At 41.1% G+C, this 27,646-nt stretch overlaps 1 protein-coding gene across 1 annotated transcript in view; it reads left to right on the top strand.

Annotated features, from left to right (window-relative positions):
• The first annotated feature begins 1,134 nt into the window (after positions 1 to 1,134).
• Positions 1,135 to 27,646, top strand: part of LOC122965597 (protein eva-1 homolog A) — a 76,324-nt gene continuing 49,812 nt past the window's right edge. The window contains exons 1-4 of the mRNA XM_044329749.1: positions 1,135 to 1,899; positions 22,388 to 22,611; positions 24,414 to 24,537; positions 27,062 to 27,214. Coding sequence (XP_044185684.1) covers positions 1,536 to 1,899; positions 22,388 to 22,611; positions 24,414 to 24,537; positions 27,062 to 27,214 — 865 coding nt within the window. The 5' untranslated portion in view covers positions 1,135 to 1,535. The remainder of the gene's footprint in view (positions 1,900 to 22,387; positions 22,612 to 24,413; positions 24,538 to 27,061; positions 27,215 to 27,646) is intronic.

Here is a 27,646-nt window from a genome sequence, read left to right as displayed (position 1 = left end):
GAACAGATTGTCCTCAGGATGGCGCAAGTGTTCTGTTTGTAAAACATGCTCGCTTTTGATGCTGTTTCAAGCGCTCAATTCTGCTTGAAATGTAGAGGGAAAAATAGAAACAAGCACCTAAAAAACGTACATTTAATTAAAAAAAATATTTTAAATAATTGAAATATATCGATAACTGTTTATTGATATTTATTTTATTGTTTATTTGGATCCCCATTAGTTGTTACCAAGGCAACAACCACTCTTCCTGGGGTCTATGTCAAGAACATAAATGTATACACATGCTTTCACATACATGCATACTGTACATAAATACAATTACAGCACTAACCCTGCCCCCCAGCCACCGCACATATACCCCCAATTAAAACAGCATAAAGATTATTAAAACCAAATGCAATATTAATAGGTATTATTATTAATTATTAAATTAAATTAAAAATGAAATTACATGAAAGGCTCCACTTATTGAGAGCTAGTATGAGAGCCATACCCGACCTGCCTGTGTGATTTACACGACTGTTGCTTTCACCATGAGACATTCTGCTGATTAGTGAGAAAAGTGCAGCATTCACTTATTGCCTATAAAGCTTATGTTGGTGTTGTTGGTAGTGTGTCTGATGATAATGATGATGATGATGATGAGGATGATGAGGATGGTAATGAAGATGATCATACTTCAAGGGCTATTCCTGTTGACAATGATGACAACCGTGTCAAAAAATGACCTTATCTTCCATATTTGTTTCTGTACCTACTACCTACTATGTACCCATCATCATATATAAATACCTATATTATGATTGTATTATGTTAGCATTTATATAGGCTATTAATTGCCTGTATTTTATCAACCAAACATTATTCAACAATGGTGGAAGAAGTATGAAGTATCGAGATCCTTTTCTTCAGTAAAAGTACCAATACCACACTATAAAAATACTCCATTAGAATCAAAGTCTTGCATCCATAATTTTCCACAGGACTACAACAAAAGTATTAGCAGCAAAATGTACTTAAAGTTTCAAAAGAAAAAGTATTTATTGGGGTATATAATGACCCCTGTTGGATTAAAATTACAGACATTACTGTAAAAGCAACATTTTAATGCTTTAGCTGGTTGAGGTATCATTTTAACAAGTGTATAGGTTATACTGTTGGGGATTTTAATTTACAAGAATGCATCATATTTCATAAGCTGATATTGTGTTTTTATGTGAAATCTTAATCTTCAAATTAACTAGTATCTGTCAAATAAATGTAAAAAAAAAAAAAAGAAGAAAGAAATATAGCACAAAATGAAAGTACTATTAAAGTAAAAGTACCTCCAAATAGTACTTAAGTAGGCTACGGTACTTGTGTAAATGTACTTAGTTACATTCCACTACTTTAGGTTCAATAAGTCAAACAAACACTGTACTAAACAAAAGCAAATCATTTCTCAGTGGTCACAGACAGCCTACAGGTATAAATAACACAATATAGACTCGCTGCCCCTGCCTGTGACTGGTAGGGAACTCTGGGTCTTTGAGACCATGCAGGGGAGTGACGGTCCTCCAGGTGGGCTTCCTCCTCAACACAGCACGCAGTTGGAAATGCACACAGAGCCGTGCACTGCCTTAGCCCGGAGGAGCCTCGGTCTCACAGCAGTGTGGTGGGAGGATGAGGGAAGACATGGGTGCGCACATCTCCTGCATGCGACGCACAGCCTGAAACTCAATGCTGCTGCTGCTGCTGTTGTTGGACTTTCTAATGCTACGGAGAAACTCACAAATTTTGAGGCTTCAAGGATGTTCTTCTCAGATGGGACTGTCTCAGCCGTCAGTTATGCGCTCCTGTTGGGAATAACGTGTCTGACCGTCCTGTGCGACTTCACCAAGGGCTCTACAGACTTTTCAGGTTGGGAATCAATTTGATGTGTTCGTCTGTTGTTTACAAAATAAACTAAAACTTGACCCCGGGTTTTTAAAAGCAACGATTGGACAGATCAGCACCCATTTTATTCTGCGTGTGTTGCTTGTGACTACAGTTTATCATCCCATTTTCCGGTTATGGGGGTGTATAATTGCCATATCTCAACTGAAGCGTAACCCACCAACTAACTTAATAACCTAGCAGGTGAAAAACACTCAAGGATTAAGTCATTGCGCATGTTTTTAACTGTTGAGTAACTCCTAGGAGAAATGGGAGCCTTGATTTCAGTGCGTCGCATCAGCTTCCCGTGCCTCTGGCGTGCTGCAGCATGCACACTCAAATGTTTGCTTCATAAACCGACTGGAACACAACTTAAACATGCGGAAAAGACCCGTATTGCGCTTATCTTTTGGCCAATTTTGACACCGTTTGAGAAGAGTGACCCACATAAGGCACTTCAAACAAACAGGTTCCCCTTTACCAGAGCCGTGTGGCTGCAGGGATTAAGGGTTAATATGTCAGTACAGCAAAGATTTGCAACACATATCCCATTGATGCAACTGAGATAAACAGAATAATGTGGTTAATGTGTCACTAGATGAGAACTATTGTCTAGACCAAGTGTTCTCCTTTGCTACAGATTTACAGCTCAGAGAAGAAAGCAGATGCCGACCATTGAGCAGATTTTATGATTTTCTTTGCTTCATATAGAAACAGTTGGAAAGTCAACACCAAGTGCTCATATCAGTGCTTGAACCTGCCAATTACCTGAGGTTTATGAGCCAAACAGTGTGACGGAATCTGTAGGCTTTTATGTCTGCTAGGAAAAGGCATATGAAGTATTAGTGGAAACTAATGAGTTATTCTGTGTTGCATTATAGGCTATTGAGCTGTGCTGAGCCCAAGGCAAGCCTGCAGGTTTTGTTTACAGTGCCGTAAAACAGGAAGGGAGCTTTGTGTTGGTGTTAATTGGCCTCTAATGGGTCTAATGGTTGGAAACGAGCAGACTAACACCATTGGGGGAAAGGTGCTAAGGAGCAGATGTATGTAACATGCCCTCTGTGTATGATTGTGTGTGCATGTGTCCATGTGACTGCCTAATGAGCTGCTAAAGATCAGGGTGTTGTGAAAGCTGTTAACAGGGGTTTATTTTTGTAATTGTCCTACATGTGTCTGTGGTTGTTGGGTTTTTTTTCCATAAATAATACGATTGAGAAGATCAAATGGTGATTAATTAAGCAAGAAGAGGAAAAAAACTCTTAAGACCAGCTGATTCCAGATTTCCGCTGCTTGGAGTAGATTTACCAATACTCTGGCTTAAACACGATTATTCAAATACTATGTCGCAGACAGGAGTTAATTTGTTGAAATCTCAGCTTTGATGCAACATGTCCTGCCACTGAAACTTTTACTTTTCAGTCGCCCATTGATTATTTTGCTGCTTAAGGGGGTGGGGGGGGAAACACTGCTGTCATGTTGGGCTCTTCCTTTGCATTACCTTTTTTGTCTATAGACCCTGCAGAGACGCTGGTGTTGACTGACCAGATGCAATTTTGTTTGCTCGCTGGGGCTTTGTGCAACATGCTTTTACAGAAATGCTGACCAAGCATCGCTGTGAATGAAATGAGAAAGGGGACTGCCTCGGAATACCTCAGGGACAAAGAAATCCTTCAGGCCTCGCATTCTTGACCAGCTGGAGTCTCCCCCAGAGACTGAGGCTTTGATTGACAGGTGCTGCCAGGCTGCAGAGTGACAGAAGTATATCTAACATCTGTCAGTCAGACCTCTATCGGTCATATGGTTGAGTCAGTGATGGTGAACAATCCGGTCTCATCAGTGGACCACAGTCACTCACTGAGGGTGAACTAACCTGCGGCAGCTAACTGTTGATATCCAAAAGAATGCTTATGTAGTAAAAGTTGATTTAATTTTATAACATGTTATTTTTAGCGGACGCTTCCTAGTGGTTCATCTTACATTTGCATCGTTTGTCGACAAACTGGGGTAATGGCAGTTTCATATTTCTTCGGCGGCTTTGAGCCCACTGCTGAAATGGAAACAAATATGTTGGTGGGTAATTTAATTCTGTCTCTCCCCCTGTTATCATCTTCTATTATACAGCTGCCTGAGCAGCTAATTAGAGGTGTGGAGTGAGCCCGAGCAACCCCCTAGGCTAACAGGGGTAGCAAGTTAAGGATGTAGCTAATTAACAGTCTTTGTCTTACAAGTTATCGATGCTCTGCTGTTGATTTTTTTTTTAGCATGTTTCTCAACCAACAACTCATAGAACTTAATCTATAATCATTTTGTCTCCTTTTATGTATTTGCTCAGGTTTACTCATGTCTGTTTAATGCATGTGTTCTTTATTGGACAGCCAGCAGCAAATCATCCATTTTTGGATACAAAAATTTGGACAACATTGCACCACAAAATAAACACATATTTATGATTACAAACTAATTTTTTCCTTTGCTTTGTGCCATAAAAGGAAGGTCTGTCTTCCTGAGGTAGTGCTACAGGAGTGTCACATGAGTACTAGCTGTTATTACTGCGTTTCTGTCCCGTGTTGGATGCTGTTATCAGCTGACATGGGCAGAGAACAGGTTACCATTGTTGTCAACACATCGTTATGGAAGAAAAGGAAACTATGAATGCTGGACTATTTGGAAAAAGGTTAAAACAATGACAGGAATTACGCATTTGCTGCAACTGGGCCTTTCAGATGAGCATTACTCACTTGATCTGTTGGCATTTCAAACAAAAAACCATCATTGGTTTGATGGACCTATTGATGGCTGAAATCTCTCTGACACTGTCAAAGGGTTACTTCTCTCTCTCTGTCATAAAATCCTGCAGGCAAAAACCTATTTAATCCTAGTCAATGGGATGTGAGGCTGTTGAGGGGCCAAGAGGTCAACTGAGGTCAACCCATAGTAACTGTGTGAGTGTGTGGTTAGGGGGAGTTATCATCCATCTTGCTCTTTGTTCCCCCTGTCGAACCTCATCACACATGTTGACCACAGTCAAGAAATATAGACAGTAAGTCAACAGAGTTTTTTTCAAGTCATGAATTTTGATTCACTTCAAAAGAGGATAAAGGTGTTTGGATAACATCAAGGTCAGGCCTCAAAATGAACCATATTATAACTGTGCTCACATGATTTATTTAATCTAATCAGGCACAATCGTGATGTTTTGCATTTTGAGATTCTGATCTTTTAGTAACTGTGCAATGCTGCAATGATTGGTCGATTCCTTGAATAATTGTTTTAGTCACTTTTTTAAATCAAAAATGCCGGAAATCCTTTCAGCTTCTCAAATGTGAAGATTTGATGCCTTTCTTAGTTTTACATGACAGAAGTGAATACTTTGTGTTTTGGATGTTGGTCGGTTGGACAAAACAAGACTATTGAAGACAAAAATGATTAATCGAGAAAATACTAGGCATATTAATTAATTAATAAAAGCAATCATTACTTGCAGCCCTATTTGAAACATCATTATAATCTACAGTGTTTCCCCTAGGCTGACTGCTTTGGGGTGATGGTGGTCTCAGGGTGGGAGGTGGGGGTGATGGGGATGAGCTGAGCAAAACTTGGGAGAGACTCAGCAGCCACACATTTCTCCGTTCTCTGTTTAGTGTCATCAGGTTAGGCTAACCCATTGTTGCTAGCTTCAGGGCTAACCCCCTTCACTTTTCCAGCAGTTGGAGAAACAACAGATGAGACTTTTCTTGGCCTTGAGAAGCTGCAGCATTTATTAACTGACACGCTGTAGCCTGTACTGTACATTTATTGTCAGATTGACAACTTAATGCTAACATTTTCCTCTGCTCCGCTCGCATTCACCGTCACTTTTCTGCCGCTCACACTCGCTCAGTCACTCACTTGCTATGCACACACATTACGCACTGCCCTATTCCTTATAGGAGCTATGCTACGAAGAGTTTCCCAGGCAACGACACAGAGGTTGACTCATGTTTTGGAACAGCACCGCACAGAACCCCCCAAATCTTATTGATTTCCAAATTAATGGATATTTGGTGTTATTTATGGCATTTTTTTTGGCTTGGTGGGGGTTCTCATTGGCCTGGCAGCCTGCCAGGGCTGTACAATTATAGGGGAAACACTGATCTATACTCTATCTGTATTTAATGTAGATATGGCTGTCATTTTAAAGTGTTCAAGTGTGGTAAACCTACATTCTGAAAGATGGATAATTGTAATAAATGATCATTTCCTTTTCCTGTCAATCATTTCCTTATTGAGCAATACATGATTTTGGTAATAATTTACAGCATAATAATGATGCCCTACTTCAAAGGGGTTCTTCCAGCTTTTAGTCATTCCTACAATACGGCTTTATAATCGTAAGAAAAAGCATATTTTGTTGTGTGGTTTCTGCCATTAAAGGATAATGCTGGTGATATTCTATATTTTTCTTACTGTCAACACATTTCATGAAAAGACCAAAACCAACAATATGTTTTCTCCATCTCTCAGTACTTTCAGACTTCCCAGTGATCTTATACTTTCAGCCCCAAGCCCGTTCATTCCTACTCAAGACAGAAATCTTTAAAACGGTATATTTTGAAGAAAAGGCTCAGTGATTTCCTAAAACAGCAAGGCACTGTACTTTTTAGCAAACATTACTTAATGATTAAATAGTGCACAGTTGTGTTTGTGGGGTCGACTCAAAATGAACTGCAGTGCCCATGTTCATTATAATGGTGGAATATGTCATCCAGTATAATGGTGTGTCTCACTGATGTGTTTTTAACAGTTTTTGGACATTGAACAATGAATTTTGAACAATGGCACAGAGGAAAAACCTGTACCAGGCTTTGGATACACAGGCAGGGTCAGGTCATTGTTAGTTTTGACCTTTTCATGGGATTTGTTGAGTAAGACAAATACAGAATGTCACCAGACTTATTCTTTAACTGTCAACAGTTTTAACTTGCATGTAGAAAGAGTAAACCCAGGGTAGCTACAGGGGAACTCTATCCCTCCTAGGTGACAGATCAGCTGATCACTTCATCATGGGCAAGTGCTCTAAGTTGTATGACACTGTAGCTGACACTTACACAGACACACAAATCCGCCTCTGCTATTACCCATATAGGCAACTCCTGGATTAGGCTACCTCTAACCTTTACCCTGCCCACCTCTACACACACACATACACACAAACACACCCCTCCACCCATTGCTGAGCGCTAATTGAGGCCCCTCAAATCTTAATCCGCTCTGATTTTTGAGTGGCCCTGGATAAGAGTAGTACATTGAACCCCACGCTCTCTCTCTGCACAGCTCCCCTTTCCCTTCCCTTCACTTCCCTTCCCCCATTCCCACACTCATCAGCTCCCCTGCCTCTTTCCCCACCAACCCTGCTTCTCTTCCCCGCCTCCTCGCCTCTACTCCTCCCCAGGGCTTGCCTGATCACTGTTTCTATGTCTGTGTGCGCCAGGTGAGCTCTGTCTAAACAAATCCTACCTCCCACTTGTTTTGTCTACTTTCCGTGGAGGCAAGCGGCTACGCGGACAGCGAGGGCCTGGCATAAGGCTGCTTTTCTCTTTAAATGAGTAGAGAAGGGGTGCGTCTCTTCAAAGGGAAGTTTCTTTGAATGAGGTTCCCAAAGGAGTAAATTGTCAAGGATTTTGATTCATCGGTGGATGGTATCAAAACACACAAAGCTGTTGGGTGTCAAGGAGGACGTTTATAACATTACAGTTCAGGTTTAAACTAGAATTGCTTACTGATATCATCTGTTAAATCTGCCTAAATGCTCAGAGACAGGATTCAGTAGGATTTTAATATAGCTTTTTATCAAATCCGAATCTAGTTTGGAATCTGCTGATTGAACTCAAATCCTTGCAGGTTTTACTTTCAAAAAATGATGTCACAAAAGTTACAGATAACGTCATAGTTAAATTTAGTTACATTTCAAAGAAGTTAAATGACCACGTTGATGTTTTGCACAATGCTCAACACTAATAAAAGCAAGTGAGAGAGGATAAAATATCCAATAAGAGTGTGTTGTGAATGTTAGTGTGAGATTAATGAATCTGTTTTGTTGTTTTTTTTTAACCAACCTGGATCCAAAATAAAAGCAGCTATTAAATCTCAGCTCTACAGAAGATCAGACAAGAAGAGTTTGTGCAGAAGAAGATACCAAGTGTACTCACTCAGCATACTAATAATTTACGGCTGAGATTTGAAACATCATATCCAGCCATTCAGCTGTGTGTCACGTGTGACATGTAGCATTAGTGGCTGAGCGATGCTAGTTATATATAGCAGTGTAAAAACCCATCTAAAAAGTTTGGTACCAACGAGACAGTTTAACAAGTTAAAGGAAATGTGAGACTTAAGAGCCTGTGGGTGCAGACAGCTTGGAGATGTACAGGAGATAACATTTGGATGCATGTACCAACGTATGCCTTTATGGCATTGTGTGTGGGATGCTTGTATGTGTGTGTGTATGTGTAATTTAAGGTGGAAGTCTGACCTGGAACAACATGATAGTGATGAAAGACATGAATTACTGTGTAAGACCCTCCTCCCTGGATACAATAAGCACATAAACAAACACATAAAGCAGAGTTTGACATCATGTCGGGGAACAACAGAGTTGTGTTGGTGATGAGAGATCTGTGTTTATAACAGGAAACAACTCTTCCCCCTCTGCTCTTTTTAAAGCCTGTGTGAGGAAATTCAATTATCCCACATCACACTGCAACAAATAGAGGAGTCTTAAAGTTATAGCTTCATTTTGTAGGGATTAATTGATACTATATGCATATCAAATTTCTAATCTGCTTTCTGAAATACTGAAACCGCAGTGATCTAAAGGAAATTCCCAAAGAAAAGACAGAGCAGTGAGAGGAAAAGTGTTGAGATGATTAATTTGAAGATGTGTTCAAAGCAGACGTAGCCTCAAAGGTGAGCTTTGAGTCAACTGATTCAAGTCCTGGCATATGATGAAATTTAAGGTGCACCAATCAAAATTGTTTTTTGTCTCATTGCCAAAATATGTGTGGGAAGATAGCACATCCTGACTGAGGTAATGCTTAATAAGTGATTTGGCTGCTGTTGGGGCAGTATATTACACTAAATTAAGATACGGTATGTCAATAATGTTGTGCCGTACAAAGAACAGAAAGTGTTTTGCAATCAGTGGTGAAGGAATTGGAATGTATTTGCATAGAGTGTAAAAAAAACTACTGCGACTACTTAGATTTTCACAGTCAAACTTTAACATTTGTTCATTAATTAGTTGTTACTTGATAAAAAACAGACAAGATGGTAGAAAGTTTATTGCAGAGAATGGTTTTGTGCGTCCGTGATGATGAAATTTTGAGAAGTGTCTGAAGTCCGTCATTTAGTGTCTCAGCAATATACTGTACTGTAATAGAGCGTTATCATGTGTTGACTGAGGGCTTACATTGGCTGCTGTAAAAAAAAAAAAAAAAATCACTATAATTTGAGTGAGAGTAGGTGTCACTTTTTTAAACAGTGTCTGTCTCATACCTGATTTTGGGGTGAAACTCCCAAATTAAACCCAGACTGCTTTCTAAATTACCAACGTAGGCTGAGAAGGAGGTCTAACTACCAGCTATGTCGGGCTGGATGTCTTAATCAAGGCTTATAATCACCAGAACACTGCTCAACCAGTCAGCCCTTAATATGATAATCATTATTTTGCATAGATTTCTGTCAATCCCCTAAACCACCCAAATCGCCCAATCAGATGTCGAGCTTGATGGTTTTATGGTAATAACTGTTATTGGGGAGAGGAGAGGGGCGTCTAATTCCTTAACCACTTAACTGTAAAGATGTATATGTAGACATTGTAGGTGTGTGTGTGTGTTTGCACTTGCCCTCTCTTGCATGAGGAGGTATATAAGGAGCCCCAAAGAAAACATAGAGAAATGTATGAAGAAGATTCTTCAGTGACACTCCTGTGTTGCTGCATGCAGCTGCAGTTAGCGAGCTATTCTAACATCTCCGCTGTCTCTGTTTAGGCAACAATTGTGTAATTAATTAAGAATGCAAACTTGTTTATCATATTTTGAACAAAGGCTGAGACCGAGAAAATCTTATTCATTTTGTGAACAAAAGGCACATGGAGAATCAGATAAGTAGGGATGCCTGCTGCTGCAAGTACAGAGGGTTGCACCATTCAGTCTGAGGATGAAATGGAGCTGTAGGAAAACAGAAACAAGTGTTGGGAAAGAGTCTGGTGGGTGTGTGCACCGGCAATTATCTCCTCATGTCCACCCCACTTATGTGTTGGCTGTTGAATTATGCTCTCAACCCAACCCCACGACACACACACGCACATGCAAAAACCCGGCACGCACACCTTTTCTGCTCCTGCATCTTGGAGAATGTGAACCATGCTTTGATGCCCCTCCTCCTCCCCTCTGTCTCCTTTTTTCTCTGTTTCCTGGGAGCTGATTTATGTTTGGTTTAAGAGTCAACATGTCTGCCTTGATCCGGCTTCCTTTTTGTTCTTTCTCCATCCCTCGATCCTCGCTTCCGTCATGTTCTCTTTAGTGTAGTAAGTAGAGTGAAAGAACATTTTTGAACATTAGTTTTTATGGTTTGATGAAAACCCCTCAAGGGAAAGAGAGAGACAGAGAGGGAAGGAGAGGTAGAGAGGTGGGGCGCAAAAGGGCCAGTCTGAACAAGGAGGCATTGTGTAGCCCCCCAACTGTGTCGGACTGACAGTCTGCATTACAGCACGCTACAGCAGCCTGCTCCCCAAAGCACTGCTAATCTGTTGCTTACTGGCCCCTCTGGCCAGCTCAGGTAAGGGGGGAGGGAGCAAGAGAGATTTTCCCTTGTTTTTTTCCCTGTTGAAACCATTTGTTGCACGCAAACTTAGATTGTATTGGTTCCATTCCCAGCAATGCGTCATCACAATATAATAGTGCTATGGTTAGAGCTATAAAATGAGATATATCTCAATTCATATCAGTTGGCTCATTTGCCATGTTGGCTCACTTTTAATATGCTTGTTTTGTTAATTACAGTATCACAAGTTAAAGATAATGGTCTGTTGGCTGATTCATTCAGCTCCTTGTCATATGTCATTTATTGTTTGAAGTATTGCCACTAAATAGTTATTTATTGGAAAATTGCAATATGAGTAAATTTCGCCTCTAGGCGCTCAGCTATGCAATGAGCTAAACACACTTCCCATAAAAGCTGAAGGCAGTAATTGGCCTGTTTTTACTGCAAGTAATTGTGAAACAATAAAAACAGCAAGACATCAAATTCTATGATGGTGATTACAAATCTGAAAACATCATAAGAGATATCATGAGATGTAATAAACAAAGGTTTGAACAAAGGTATTGTGAAAAACATGACCATGAAACTGGATTCATACAACCATAGACTTACTGTAAATTAGTTGTCCCTCATGCAGGGAACAAAGTATCACTAGTGAACAATCAACATTAAGTCCCCCATAGGAAATACAACACAGAAATTTAATAACACACAGACTCCACAAGAGTAAAAGTGAAAAGAGAAAAATACATAACAGATAGCCCAACAGAATTTTACCAGCTGACATCTATACAGCCAATGAATGTCAACCAAATTTCATGAAAATCCATCCAAAAGTTGTTGAGACATTTCACTTAAAACCACAAATGTCAACCAACTGTTGAAAGTGGTACTTGAGGAAAAGTCTGGTTTACAAAAGTCATTAGGAGACACTGTTTATAGATTATGAATGTCAATGCTAAATGCGCCAATCAATTTTTTTGAGTAAAAAGTTTGACCTGCTGGTGGTGGTAGAGGAAATTCCAGAGAATCACCAAAGTCGGTAGAATTCATCCTTTGGTGACCATGAATGTAATGTTCAGCATTTCATGGCAATCCATCCAATAGTTGTAGAGATGCTTCTCTCTGGACCAAAGTGGTGGGCCAACCGACCAACATTGCCATCCATAGAGTCATAATGCTCCAGCAAGGGCATATGGGGAATAGATAAAATATGCTTGTGAATTTTTGCAAAATATCTGACAAAACTGTACTGTCATAATGTTAGTTAAAGTGCTATAAAACTGTGCCAGTAGTGGTTGCTACTAGCAACAGAACACCCAACTGACACCAAACGCTTGTGGCTGAATATCCATATTGTAGGTAATTCAATAAATCTGTTCTATTGTCCAGCTCTACACAATTGTAATTTTAAGTTTTTGTTCCTATTGATGGGCAATTTTAAGGCATCACACATTGGGCTCAGTGGGGGCAAGTCATTGATTTTATAATTTTAGAATACAGATTAAATAATCAATAGATTAATAATTGATAATGGTATAGAAAGAAGTGAATGAGTAGCAGCTGACTTCATTGTACAGGTTGAGGCTGTACATTCAGCAGGCAAAAACATCTACCCAAGGTGACCCCAGTCACTTGGTAGCTATGAAAACAAACTCTCCTCTCAGTGATACTCTGAATGACCAAGGCAAAGTAGGCTTTCACATTTAGTCTGCTCATTCCTGCAGATCAGTCTGGGTTTGTTGTAAATGGAAGAGGATCTCCCTGCTAAGTCCCTTTGGACATGCTGCAAATGGCTTTTCACTCCCTCAGCTACTCAGAAGTTGTTCTATTGCTTGTTTTCACAGAACAGCCCCCGTGTTAAGCTTGTTAATTCCCAAAAAGCTCAGTCTTTCAGTGCCCACCCACTCCCACCCTTTTTTTTTTTAAGGAAATACCTCTCTTTTCTTTACAGCGCATGCTTGAACCTTGAAAAGAGGTATGCTGTCTTGCTGTTAATGCATTAAAACTGATTAATGTTTTATGGAGGGGGTGTAGATTTTGAGAAAAATGGAGGAGGACAGAAACGGATGGAGCAGGTGGGAGGCTACTGGATCACAGTGATGCTTGGCACGCAGACAGGCCATAATGAAAAGAAATCAGTTGTTAAGTTATTATGGGAGTCTACGTTTGTGGAACTGGAGGTCTTGTTCATTTTCTGAATTAATAATGTGACATGTGGCTTTGGAGCACTAAGGTGAGCACTTGTATTAGAAAATATGTGGTTCTTAAGTCAATAATGACTGCCAAGAAGTATTTCAGTGAGTGAAATGTAAAGATTACAGTAAAGATTGTGCTTTGTAGACACTTGAAAACACATTCAACAGTGTAATTTCTTTCACTTTAGGATTCTGGGTGAATTTTGGAAGAATTTGGCAACTATGGCATAATGTTTTTTCTGAATCTGAATCTGCTACGGGTCTAATTCAGGCCTCTTACTTGCCTCTTCATATCAATGGCAGGTGAGATTCATGAGTATCGTAGTATTTACAGACATCCGCTTTACTGAAGAGACTGAAAAAAAAAGAAATGAAGTACAAATAATTCAAACTGATGACCACAACATAAATTATCCAAGAGACTAATGTGTTTCTATGTTGAGGAACTGATATCATCAACAGAAAACTAAAAGAAAAATACTTTTGATGCACAGTAACCATAATTGTATCCAGTACGATGCTCATGCAGCCATACAGTTGCACACTTCCACACCTAATTGCTGCCTAGTGCAACTAATAAAGCGTAGCGTCAGTTCGGGCAAAGCACTTTACATCCTACTTTCATTAGTTAATTGGAACCAGCTGCTAGTTAATTCACAACCGTCCAATTAATGCAGGTGTGCTGTGCGGCCATTTCAATCTGACATTTCTCTTTATTGCAGATTAACTCATACCAGGTTTGCTGCAGTAGCTCCCTGCACCACCCCAACCTCCTCTTTACCTATTATATTTTTGATATTGTTGCTTTAAATAAGATGTAATGTCCATTTATGTGTTTTTTAGTGGGATTAGAGCTTTTTCCTCCAAATTGAAACTATTAGAGCTACAAATTTTTTAGTTTCTGACGTGTCCCATCAGAGGAGAAAATGAGTGACAGGAGATCATTCCTTGATGACCTCTCTATCTCACAAGCTCACTTTTCTAAGCCCTAGGCTACTATCGCTCCACCCAACAATCACCTAAATCCAGTCCGCTGTGGTGACGATGACTGCTGAAGGATACATCTGTCGTTCCCTTTGTGACAATAAAGCTCACACACTGATGCATCTGTCTGCTGTCTGCTGGACTGTGGTCAGTAATGGGACAGACTGGCTGCCACCCAACTCTCCCAGGCCATAAAAGTGACCATTAAAATGACAAATCTTGCCTCCCTTGGCCCTTTCTCTGTCCTTTTCTTTCTGCCACACACACACTCTTCTTTCTCTCTGGGTGTTTGGACATGCATGCAAACACCAGGCAGGGTGTTCCCGGAACCTCTATGCCCTTCACTCTTTCACCCCTCACCCCCATATCCCCTCTCACCAATCATAAGAAACATGCAACACACGTACTCAAAGTAAAAGTGTCCTCTCACCTAGTGCCCTTCGACCTCAAGGGGTCACAAGGAGAGGCACGTGCTAACAGAGGTCGTGGGAGGGCATGGGTGGGACCAGTGTTTGGTTTTTGGGGACTCCCTAGGGGAGACTTAGCGGCCACTGTCCAACCGTGCGGCCGTTTCCAAGCGTGGCAGATGTTTTATACCCGATGACCCCCTCAGGATGAGCTTAGACAGAGGTGGCGTTCCACCCTTTGTTCGTAGGAGTTTGCTAACACCAGTAACCTGAAATATCAACCCCTCCCTTGCTGCTAACATCACTGAGTTGGCCTTTGACTGTCTGCGTAAGCTTGATGCTTTAGTGTGGATTTGTTTCCTCGTGTGTGTGTGTGTGTATGTGTGTGGATATGAACAAGCAAGGGGAGCATGTTGTGTTCAAGTTCTCCTCCAGAGCATGAATTCCTTGTCCCACCTGATAAGTGTCTGACTTAGCATGTGACATCCCTCCAGTTCTCTACATTTAATCCCCTTCTTTGTCTTTTTTGCCCGGCAGATAAATCTCCACCAACAAAAATAAACATCATGCTGTCATTTCGTATGATACAGTTTTCACATACGAACCTGGTGTTTAACACAAGATAACTAGACATAACGAACCCAAGTTCATTATCCCGGGGCTAGAGTTTGCCACTGTTATGAGTTCATTTTAATCCTATAATAATATTATATTAACCATATAGTTATCCAACATTTATTATGAAAATGTAGAATTGGTAATTCTTATATCAAAGATTAGCAGTATCAGTTTTATCTCTTGGGAGGAGGCATACACAGCTAAGTCAGATAATGCCCATCAACCCATTAAAACTTACCATGACCTTGGTTTTATTCTATGTCAGTCCATCAGTCTGAAAAAAGGTCCAGTATAACAGTTTTTCTGATGCAACTCCAATACACAGATAGGTGACAAATTAAAGGAACAGGGCACAAGAGGTCACTGAATGGTTTGATTAAAATGATGCCAATCATATGCTATGGCTTGTGCAGTCATCAGATCTCACCCAAATGCCAGATTCTGGAGAGATATGCTAGATGACACTCTCTACCAGCATCATCAAAACACCAAATGTGGGAACATTTTATTTTGTAAAAATGGTGTTCATCCCTGAAGCAGAGGTTCAGAGACTTGGAAAATCTCTACTAAGGAGCATTTAAGTTTTTGCTGGAGGCTAAGACATTCAACGATCTTTCCTTTTCATTACATTGGTGTATTTGCAAATCTACCAACATCAGACTCTATCTTTTCATTCTTCCCTTTACTTTTGGTATATTGAAAATAGTTATTTATAGTTTCGCCCATTTGAAACCTTCTGTATCTAACACACACAGCCCTTTGTAAGCCTGTTGCTACTGGATTCATAAGTACAAACAAATAAATAAGCTGTGTACAGGAAAAGCTGGGGGAAGGGATGGGTGTAGCAGTATGTTGTTCATGTCCAGCAGGTTGAAGTTTGTGTGCCTCTGCATACCTCATGTGCGTTTGTTTGTCTGTGGTGTGCATGTTTGTGTGTAGTGTGTGTAGGTGTTAGAAAGATAAGCCATCTCAGGGAGATGGAAAGAACTGGGCAAGCACAGTGTTTGTGTTTGTGTCTCCGGTTTTAATGACTTCAGCTGCTCGGGCTCCGGTCTCTGTCTGCTGGTGGGGGGAGCGGGGAGGAAGTGTGGTATGTTAGCAACTCTTCCATTCAAATTAAAGAGACCATCACCTGAGGATATTGATGCACACCATGAGGAAAGCCTATGAAGTAATATGAAAAAAAAAGGGATAAACATGTTAACATGCCCTCATCTTCTGCCTCCTCTGGATTCCTAACCACAGAAATTTAGTGCATCAGTGAACCAAATCCAAACACTTGAACTTGTTGTCAGTTGTCATATCTGGCTGCCTCTGCTGATGACAGTCTGAAAAAAGTGAGAATAAATATGCAGCTCGTATGCACCTGGATGGCCCATGTGCATGGTTTTGCCAATGTGAATTTGCACAGGTTTTTCAGTTTCACCCTTATTGGCTGAAAGAAACACACACAAACACGCCCATAGATGAATGTCGTAAGAAAATACATTTAATATAAGTATATTAGAAGAGCCCTCATCTTTTTTCCTACTCTTGGTAAGCCGTTTTTAAGTCAGTAAGTTAGCATTACAGATCTCTGATCATCTCTGTCAACCCCCACAGCTGTTGTTTGAGCAGTCTTAAGCGAAGTCTGATAGCAAAGTGTGAAATGCATGGTGGGTTTATCTCCTGTGGAGTAGGTGAGGGTATTCAGGAATAGGATTTGAAGTTGTGCTGTTAAGGTCACGGTCCTGAATAGGTTTTTTTTTTTTTTTTTAGTGTGAAGTTAGAGAGCAAAACCAATGCTGCGGTTAAATCCAGAGGACCAACCTCATGTGAATAAGCCCCCTCAGCTGACAACCCCCCAACCATTCAGTAACTGTGTGTACAGTATGTTAACATGTTCAGTAAGTATTCTAGGAAGGTTGCACCTCACTCAGCCATCACGTGCCACCCATTACTGCTGTCAATACAATGCAGCCTCTACCTCCCACATTTTGCTACTTGTACTGTGGCTCACCATGACTCACAACATAAAATAATCAGCCACAACTGCTAAGCTAGTAAATAACTTCAACTATTTGTTCTTACTCCATTTTAACTGTGCACACTGACATTTATAGCAGAAGGTATAAGACGTTTTTGGTATACAGTATGTACAGTATTTGTTGATGTAATCCCAAGCAATGATGGATCCTCAAATCTTCACACAGTCCGTCAAATAGTTGCAAGCTCTACTCCGAAATAGCAAGCTTGTGCATGTTTCTTCAGATTCACGAACACAATCTTAGATGGTTTCACTCAACGCTTACTGCAGCACTTGAAAGAACTCAGCTACCCATTTACAGTGCTTGAGTAGTTTAAAAGGTAATCCTGCTGTGACTTATGTCAAATTTACCTGCTTAGGCTCTAAAAAAAAAAAATGTATGTGCTCTTTCTCTGCGCCGTAGTGTGATTAATAAAAAAGTAGGCTAATCCAAAACGTGACTATTGTGGCAAGAGTATTGTAAGCAGAAGAATGCAATGTATTTTAGGAATGCGCTTTTTAGATTGAAATCAGGATGCTTTAGCAGTGAGGACTGTACTGTGGCATGTTTACAGCATCAGTTGTCCGTAGCTCTCTTTTGATGTCCATTGTGTAGCGGTGTGCACTTTGTGGCGTCCGTGTGAACTTTGGCTCTTATTTCACCTCATGTTTGAGGTCTCATTTGATGCCAGCGCACCTCATCAACCTGTCTCATTCAGCTCATGTATCAAAAGGTGAGCTCAGAGTTTTGACCACATGTGATTTAGAACCAGGGGGCTGGGTTGTTTTATCTGTATGTCACGTTGCGCTCCAGGCCGTTGTGCCGCCTCTGTGGTCTGTGGAGAAAAGTAATTACTACAGGACCTAAAGCCACCAGCTCTGGCCCGCGGACCTTTGCTGCCACATCCTGTGAGCAGTGGCTTCGCTTGTAAAAGATCTGCTCTATTCTCATGACCGGTATGCTGCCTATTTCTAACCCTCCTTCACTTAAAACCACCACCCCTCTCAAAGTTTTTTTAAGAATTTTTATCAACAAAGCATTTGATTCTTTAGCAGGTTGCTCTTTGTGCTCAGTATGTCTTCATCTACCTCTCTCTTTTCTCTGTCACACATCTCTGCTTTTCATCGTCTTCCCTTCTTCATCTCCACCACACTTTATCGAGGGCCCAGCTTTCTCTAGAGTGCTTCCAGAGCGTGGCCTGCGTCTTTGAGGGGAAACCTCCGCTCTTCCCAGTAATCACCACTTAAAGGGAATTCCTTCTCCGACAGCAGGCCTGCAGCTCTGCATCTTTGAACATTTGATGGTTTGATGGCTATAATTTGCTTAAAATAACACCAATAAAGTCATGAAGCTGTAAATGCCTAAATACCTAATGTACCAAGATGAAACGCAATATACAGCCTTTGATTTTGTAACTTTCAAGAGCATCTTGGCTACTTAGTTTATATGGAATGTGTTTTGAGGTGTTCTCACAGATATATCTTTATTATATGTACATGATCTATTTAAAGAGATTACACTTTTGACTCTCATTCATACAGACTTTTGAATATCTCTAAACTTCGGTATAAACAAGCACTTTTGTGGCATTAAGCTAAGCTATAATCTTCTAATATTCTGCAATATTATACATTCTTGCCCAATGCAAGAGGCTTTGCAAACATTACTCCTCAAGCAACATAAAAAGTGAGTTAAATTAGACAGCAACTGCATAATCAGCAGCATTGAGCCTGCACTATTATGACACATCAGTAATACTTCATGCAGCAGTGGCAGGGTATTGTTCATTCTCAAGGCCCGGCCAATAGGAGGAGGCGGCATCTTTCAAAATCAGGGGAAAGCCCTGAACTGCCTCTGGAGTCAAAACACTCTCACTGCCCTCTCCTTTCTCCTCCTCCTCCAACCTGCCCTCAGTTCATGTCAGAAATACCTGTTGTATTCATTCCGAGCTGACATTGAACACCTGAGCTTACAGGACCATGAGGAGAATTACTTAGAGCTTTCTCCCAATTTGATCTGAAAGGAAAGACAGGTAAAATATAGTGGAGAGAGCTCTTAATATCGTTTTTTTCTCTGTATTAAGTAGTATTGGATAAACATTTCTAAGCATAATCACTCAAACTGTGCTGTAAATTAGCATTGGTATGTGACCTGCAACAAGGTCTTATCTAATCAGTGATTCCCAGGGAGGAAATCCTTCTCCAGCAGACCCCTTTCTGTGTCATGTTGACACAACACAGTGGCCCGTCACTAATCTCCATCATACCTGACCCCCTGCATCGCTGGGTCAGATTTTAGGGTCACCACATGACTGCAAATGAGGAGCTAATAATTACAAGGGCCTCTGATTTCTTGCTTTCATGATTAGCTGAAAGCCTACATATGACTGAAAGGTGGACACTGACAGCTTAAGTCACATCATGTGACAAGGTGAGACATACAAAAAGCAGGTGCAATTGTCTGCATCTATGTTTATAAGAAATCCCTTTGCTGCTTGTGCACAGATTAAATGGACCTTACGCACCTTTCAATCCAGGCTGTTTGTACACGAACAGCATCTCGACCGCAACCTCCTGTCTTTAAATGGCTGAGTAAACAAACCAGCAGACATAATAGTGTGCCGCTTTGTTAAGGGAAAGGGCAGGGAGCTAGTTAAGGAAGGAGTCTGGCCCCACATGAAAAGAAACGGAGAGAAGAGACGCCTGGGTGTTCCTTCAGCATTGTTCAGCCTTCTGCCTCTGAGGGACACCTGTCATTGGCTGGGCGGTTTACACAGGTGCCTTAACCCCGCCTGATTTGTTGGCCTCGAAAGGAGACTTCAGTCAACAGGTAGCGTGAGGGGAACAATAGTGACGATCCTGACGAGGAGAGAGAGAGAGAGAGAGAGAGAGAGAGTGTGTGGGAGGAGGGTGGGTTGGCGAAATGGAGAAATGGATTCTTTAGAAAGCACCTGAGGGTTTGTGTGAGATAATCTGTTTGCCTTTTACCAACAGTTTGTAGGGTGGAGGAAGGTGTATCGGTGTGTTTGTGGCGCTCACAGTATTGCTCAAGGATCCTTCTCTACTCTCTACTTGTTTATGACCTCCCGTCCACCTCTCAAGAAGCTCCTCTTCCAAGTGGCCTGCGCAGTTTCAATCATCTATCTTCAGTCCTCTCTGTTTCACCCTCGCCTCGTTTCCATGGTTCCCCTGCTGTACCCAAGACTTGGCTAACTGGAGGGCTGCACAAACTCGTGGTCTCTCATGGTGCTGGCGCCTTGCCAAGAACCAGCCCTAATAATGTGATACTGTTACACCACCACCACACACCCTGGCTTCAAGAGCGAGCAGCAAGGGCTTGTTCCTACCACGTTGTTTGTGTTGATGTTTTTGTATGCGTGTGTGTGTGTGTGTGGTCTCGCTGCCAGGGGGAATGCCAAGTTCCCTCTCACCCTCTGTGGAATGTGGCAGGCAAACCAGACCTGTGTGTGTGAACGGGAGATTACTGTGGAGGGAGAGAAACTATTAACCTGCACAATTAGAAAAAAATAAAATTGCAACAGTGACGCCATAAGAACAGTTTCTTAATTGCACAAAGCTTTAGAAAAGGGGAAATATGCCAAACAGCTTCTTAATCAAAATGTTCAGGTTAAATAGGATCACAGAGACACACACGCTAAGAGAAACTGCTTTTAATGCAGCCCACAACTTAGCCAGTTATATAAGTGTTACAAGGTAACTCTGATAGAACTAATAGCAGAAATAAATACAGGTATTGTAGGTAGTGATGTTACTAAGAATTTGTGTATAAATCTGAGTGGTAATGTAAAAACAGAGCTGCTTTGGTTGCTTTCCAGCTCCCGTTCCTCAGCATTTGAATTGGCATGCAAATCATCTCTAAATAACACTCATAATTAACTTAAAATAGTATTGCATGTGCACCTGTTTTCCATTTTCACAACTCAGCCACAGGTGGAAACCTATTACTGTGAGCGCTTTGAGCAATGGTGGTTTAATAACCATCTCTATTTAGAGTGAGGCTGACCTTTCCAAGCCTGAGAATGTCTCTTGTTTCCCTTCCTCCTTTTAACTGTGGCCATGGTGATAAGGGGACAATGTGTGTGTTTTGTGCGTGAGCATGTGTGTGAGAGAACACCGTTTCAATGTTATTTCCTCCTCCCAACCAAACACTAACCAAATAAAGGTAATTGAATCACACTGTGTCCACTTTGTGAGTGTGTGTGAGCGTGCGTGTGTGTTGACTCTTTGTAAATGTGTTTGCAGAGCACTTAAGCAGGAAGCTTAAACTCATTTTGGAGGTTGTTTTCAGTGGTTTAAAAGGTAGAGCTTTGTAGCATTTTTTACTACATGACTTTACAAACACTGTCACAGTATGAATTTAACACCGATAAAGCTGAGATACATTTTTGAACTAACAAGGAAGCAATTGGAAAAGTTGAGTTCCAGCAAAATACTTGTGATGAACCGTCTTTTGTGTCACCCTGAGCCAGCAACTAAATGGTCCATATAAGTCCAGAAAGACATTATATGATGGTGGCCAGGGGATCAGCTCTCTCCTTTATCTGCGTTTTCCTCCTCACAGGCTGGAATGTTAATGGTGGCTTTGTGATGGGTTCAGTTCTCCTGTGTGACTGACAGGCTGACTGGCAGCTCTCAAAGACTCTTAATGGGATAGTAGAGCTCACTGAGAGACTTCAGTGTTTTAAAAGAATAAGAGCTTTTATTTCATTTGAAGCAGCCTCCAAGGTTAAATGAAAGTTCACTCTGTGCTTGTTCCATTAGATGGTTTATGTAATGGCTCTGTTCACAGTGCTAATACCAGCTGGTTGTCTGGTGGAAGTAAACATAGTTATAAGCAAGTGTAGTAACATGCTAATAAAAATTTCAGCCTGAAAAGTGACACATTTTGTGGCAGATATGTGGAAAATGTAAGTCCTGTGAGTATAATGCATTTTATCCTTGTATCAAAAGTGGTTTGGCAGGCATTTTTTAATATCAACCGCAAGAGTCTGTTCCACAGCCATGACTAGCGGGTTGGCGCTAAAAGCTATATAAGCTAAAGCTTTACCCTCTGTAAGCAGTCATCTGTTGAGGCTTGCTGATATGCAGCACTAGCAAACGTCCACGGAAACGCTCCAATATTATACAAAACAGTGGTGGAAACTGCAGCATGCTACCGTTAAAGTAGCATGAAACTGGGAAAACAGTGGTAGCATATTAGCTTTAATCTGGTTAATGAGAATTTTATTCCTCATTGGTTCCAGTACAGGTAAATGAAACTATATGGAGTGTATTTACTCATTTTTTGCAAGTGTAAAGAGGTTTATACTGCACACAGTTATGATGCAAATTATTCTAAATGGCTACACCTCATTATTAAGCATTCTTCAATGTTTTGTGCATTCAGAGACGGTCAAACTGTCTCATGGTAACAGCCTCTTTGGTATCTTGTCTCACAGGTTACTTGTCCAAAGTGTTGAGGAATTACACCGAGCAGGCCTGTGACGGAGACTTCCTGTCTGTCCGCTGCCCGCCCCGCACCACCATCACCGTCCAATCAGCTTTCTATGGAAGGAGAGGTGCCTCCGACCCCCAGCAGTGCCCTCAGACCTACCAGGCCCTCCTAAGTTCGTATAACGCTCAGGAGGATGACAGATATTGTTCTGTGTCCACTGCACTACAGGTAAATACATTTCTGATACCCAATTCCATTTTAGTTACTTTTCGTAAGTGTTTTTTTTAAGTAGCTAGTTGCCAAGATTAGAGTTTTCCTAAGCCTCCTTACAGTTCACAGTCCTCCCCAGTGTCTGCCATTTGTCTCAGACCTGGATCTCATCTTGGCATTCCGCCACTCCTCCTACACATACACAGCCCCTCTTTTGAGCTGCAAATCCTCCTGAGAGAAAGTGTCCCGTAAAATGGTAAAATTGGCCAAGGGTTAAAATGCGGAGGACCACTGATTATGTAATGCTTTGTGAGGATGTTTTCCGGCAAATTACACTCTCTAAAGAGGAAGCAGTCTTGTATGTTCCCATGACACAAAGCGATTTCATGGGGTCTTTGCCTTAGCATCCTCTCCTAAATTGGGATGCGGCTGGACTAGAAGGCCCGCTTTGCAACACCAACACAAACACACACAAACACATCCTGTTCAGCATTCATTCAGTTGTTTGGTTTATTCTTAGTGCCCCTGCCTTCTAGCGTTGGACACCCTCCGTTTCCATAATAGACAGGACAGCCATGAATGCACAGACACAGAGAGTGCATTGTGTTGAAGTGAGAGAATGACTGACTGCTGCACCATCCACATCGGTACAACCCTGAAGAATCTTCTTTTACCACCTGTTCATCCCCCTTGGTTTGTTGGTGTAACAGTATAAATATCTCCATGTAAAATTATTATTTTAAGGGTATCCTATAGGGCAACGATTAATCTGCTTTTTTTTTTTTTAGAAATTTTTCTTACATCTAAAAAGGTACTGACTGTACTGACAAAGATATAGAATAACAACAGAGAAAAACAGCAGAATATGTAAGTCCATCTCTCAATACTTTACGACTTCAACAACCTATCTGTGGTTCTCAGTCCCAAGCTAACTGGTTCCTACAAAAGACATTTAACATGTCATGGATATATACTTTTATTTAGAAAAGGCAAAATACTTCTCTAAAACAGCTTGGCACTGTAGTTTTTAGCAAATATTTTTAGCAAACTGGAGTAAATACTTAATTTGATGGGGACTATTTTCAGTTGTGGATTTGGTGCGATAGTGAGTATTTACAGCAGCAGGACAGTGTTTATGGGATGGACACACAAAAAGAAAGCACCCACATTTATGGTGATGAATGAACGTGCCACCCAGTGTAACTGTGTTGCTAATTTATGCGTTTTTAATTGTTTTTGGATGACAGATACACAGACATCTTGTTAATAGGATAATTTCACTCTTTGATTTTGTCTTTTCATCACATTACATTAATCACACATAGTGAAGGCCCTCTGTTTTTGTTTTGTTTAAGGGGGAAATACACAGATCATTTCCCTTATTTTCCCCCCGGTACTGCACCAACCACAACTCCCTGTGCTGCATACCACGACCTATTCTATCTAATGCTTCTCTTTTAATGTGAAATTCGGGCAAGGCTCTGAACGGTATCCATTCAGGCATTCCTCTTAGCGAGTGGGAATTCGCTAAGGGAGAATGTAGTGTGTTGGAATGTGCTCACCTGGGTTACAGCAGGCTAAAAGATGATGAAACTAGAGAAGCTAAAGGATGCCAGGAAATGAGTAGAGTAGAGCTTTCTCCCATTCTCTTTTTTTTTTCTTTTACCTGCTCCTCTCCTCCATATTCCCATGGTTATAAGCAGCCTGTTTGAAGTGGTTTTAGGTTTGCCTGCTGCTGGTCTCACCATCGTTGGCTTATTGTTCTCCCTCTAAACCTCTTTTTGGTCTTCACCCGCTCTCTGTCACTCTTCCCTCTGTAGAAAATGCTGGACGAGTGCCAAGACAGAAGGAGCTGTCAAGTCCTTGTCAACAGCCGCGTGTTTGGGACAGACCAGTGTCCTGGCAGCAGTAAATACCTCATTGTCCGGTACAAATGCAGACCTAGTAAGTCCCTCATCGCCTTGTATCCTGACAGTGACACACATTTCTGTCCCTCTCTGTGCTGGGACCATTCTCTCTCTTTTCTCACACGTCTCCACACTCAGTCAGATGTACACCAAAGGTGGGGTCACTTCATTTGCAATCTTTATAAATTGGTCACTAATATGTAGGTTTATTTTATAGTTTTTAACAGACATTACTTAAGCGAGGAAAGCATGCATTTGTTGGGGACTATTTTCAGCTAAATATTTGGTGCACATTTGACATATGCTTTTTGTAATCTTCTGGTATTTTTATACTCTTATGATGTCTGATGTCTGCATTAAACATGGTCAAAGGTCCAAAATCTGAGGTGAACATATGTAAAAATGCTCCCTATAAGTCAAAAGCTCAGGCTTCAGCCTGCCCTGAATGCTGTGTTTGCAATGTTACCTCTACGTCCTCCTTGTGATGACATCAGATTTTTCGCCTATGCACACAAACGGCTGTCCATTCTGTAGTCTTTGTTGCTAAGGTTGTTCCATGGGTTGTTTGCGTTGTCCACTTATTAGCATATTTCGGATCAGATTTGGGCTCTAACATGTACGAATGTATTTGAGAAGTTTCCATTTCGAGTAAAGAACAAGAAAAAGAATTCTACTACTATTATTTGTTTACAAGAGTGGACCCATTGGGAGGAGCGGCTTAAAGAGACAGAAGCTAAAACAGCCTGTTTCAGACAGAGGCTGAACTGAGGGGCTGTATAAAGGACCAGTATGAGATAAATGGTTTTTTCAAATTTTTTTGAACAATCACACAGAGATATACCATTATATATTCCAGAATATAAATATAGACCTGGAAACGCGCATGATACATCCCCTTCAATAGTTTTTGGACAACATCAGAGAGATCTATGTGACACAATGGAATAAGCAGTATCAGGCTCTGGCTATAAAAATGCTTTAGTATGCTCAATTCCTTATTGGTTTTCTAACCCTAACCCTTTTACAGGATTTGTTTACAATAAGCAAAATATAGAAGTTTGCCACCCTTATCTTATAAAACCAACACAAGTATTTCACTTTATTTCCTGTTTAACTAAATTCTCCAATTGTATGACCCCACCATAAATTCTACAGTGAATTAAGAGTATCTGTTTGAATCTCTAAATTCTCTGCTGTCTTCATGGCGCTGTTTAAAGGAAAAAAAACTCTTTGCGTGCCTCTCCCTTTATCCCTCTCTCTGTGAGCCAGGAAGCTAAGAGTATCACTCCGGAGGGGAGCCAAAACAGTGCAGTAATCCCACCCAGATTCTACTCTTCATTCATGGCTCAGTGCTGTGCTGAGCCGAGCCGCACTGAGCTGTGCAACAGTTCACACTAGAGTGACCAGAAGTGGGCATTAATCCACTGATCCCCCTGCCCTCCCCACTTTTTCTTTCTCCACCGGACCCCGGGGCCAATCAACAGCTCTTTGTTCACTGTCACTTAACCAATGACTTCTCAAGGGAAGAGAGAAAGGCCGCATGGGGTGTTAGTGAGGTGCAACGGGCAGGTGTCACTGCCTCTGAAAAGAGAGGTGGATGGAGGATAGAGGAAGCGAAGGAGAAAGGGAGGGAATGAGAGAGAACAAGAGTGAATCCGTCACCAAGAGATATAACAAACCGTCCCTGCCCCTTTTCTCTGCTCTCCTCTCTTTCTACATTCCTGTTCCACTCCCCACATAGATGTAGAAACGGCTGCCGTTGTGTTTTTATTTGCTGGCCAGTGGAGCTGCTCTGGCTGTCACAGGTCACTGTGGCTGGATGTGTGTGAGGAATGCCTTTGCATGGCTCTACATGTCCACTGAGGAACTCTACCTCTGTGTGTTTACACTCAGTGGAGCCTTTTGTCAGGCCTCTGTTTTCAGAGCTTATTAAGAGCTGCTCAACAGATGTTTTATATGATTAAAAGATGAGAAAATTACACATCAACCAAAAATGTACCGTTTGAAGCAAGCAGGATATGCTCAGTGTATTACTACTTTGATCTTTGTTTCATAGATTTAGCCATCATTCATATCAGTAATAATAACTGTTAAGATATGGAAATGCAGGGACTTTATTAGATACAAGTCCAAGGGGGCAAGAAACACATGAGCAATCAGAAGATCAGGCAGGTTTTAAACAAACTCCAGGTCAGACAAACTTGACCTACATGGTTTTCTTGTGCAATGAGGTGTGATTATTGACATTTCAGGTGGACTCATATTTGGTTTTATGGTCAAATCAAGTGGTTTACAACCTGTGTTTCTGAATGCTTTCTCACACAAATGATGGCCAATAATACAAAAATATGACCCAATTCGTAGTATTGTTTCTCAGGGATCCAGTTGCAAGGAGAAAGCTAATGTTTTCATTCTAAGCGAAATAGTTATTGTTTCAAAACTGCCTAATTAATTCCAGATTTTGTTCTCATTTATTCCAGATCTTAAAATCACAACTTAGTCCAAACATGTATTAATGTCAGTTGTAACCCTTTGTATCCTCTTTCTCTCCCTCTCTCCAGACGAGTATAAGAGTAAGGTGGTCTGTGAGGAGGAGAGGATGAGGCTGAGCTGCAAACGGGGTATGCAGATCGCTGTTTACTCCGCCATGTTCGGCCGAACTCAACAGGGCACCCTGGAGTGTCCCCTGCACTACAGGAGAGCTCCGTCAGTAGGTGAGGCACCTTCATACTCTCACACCATGGCAGTAAGACTGCTGAGTGGCTGAGGAAGCTACATTTTTACGAAAGGACCCACGAACCGGTTGTACCAGTTCTTTATACATTTAAACTTCCTCATTATAAGTAACGTTTGAACTAAGTGGAGGTTTATACATCACTAAATTAAAATGGGTTCCACCACACAAATGAGTTCTTATGTAGAGATAACTGTCACCAAATATTTTCAACTGCCAAGTATAACTGATGTGTAACTAACCAACAGAGCTTATGTCAGCTTCCTAATGTATGACCTGTGATTGAAGAGTAAAAAGAGTAACATGAAGTATAGTCACATATCTGACTTCACACTTACACTCCTAAATACAGTCAGTAAGGTTAGCATAATCGGTTATTTCATATTGTACTATTTTTGGCAGCTATGTTACA

The sequence above is a fragment of the Thunnus albacares genome, chromosome 16 (assembly GCF_914725855.1).
Source record: "Thunnus albacares chromosome 16, fThuAlb1.1, whole genome shotgun sequence".
Taxonomy (NCBI): Eukaryota; Metazoa; Chordata; class Actinopteri; order Scombriformes; family Scombridae; genus Thunnus; species Thunnus albacares.
The sequence above is the reverse complement of the archived record's forward strand: the minus strand, read 5'-3'. Positions and strand labels throughout refer to the sequence as shown.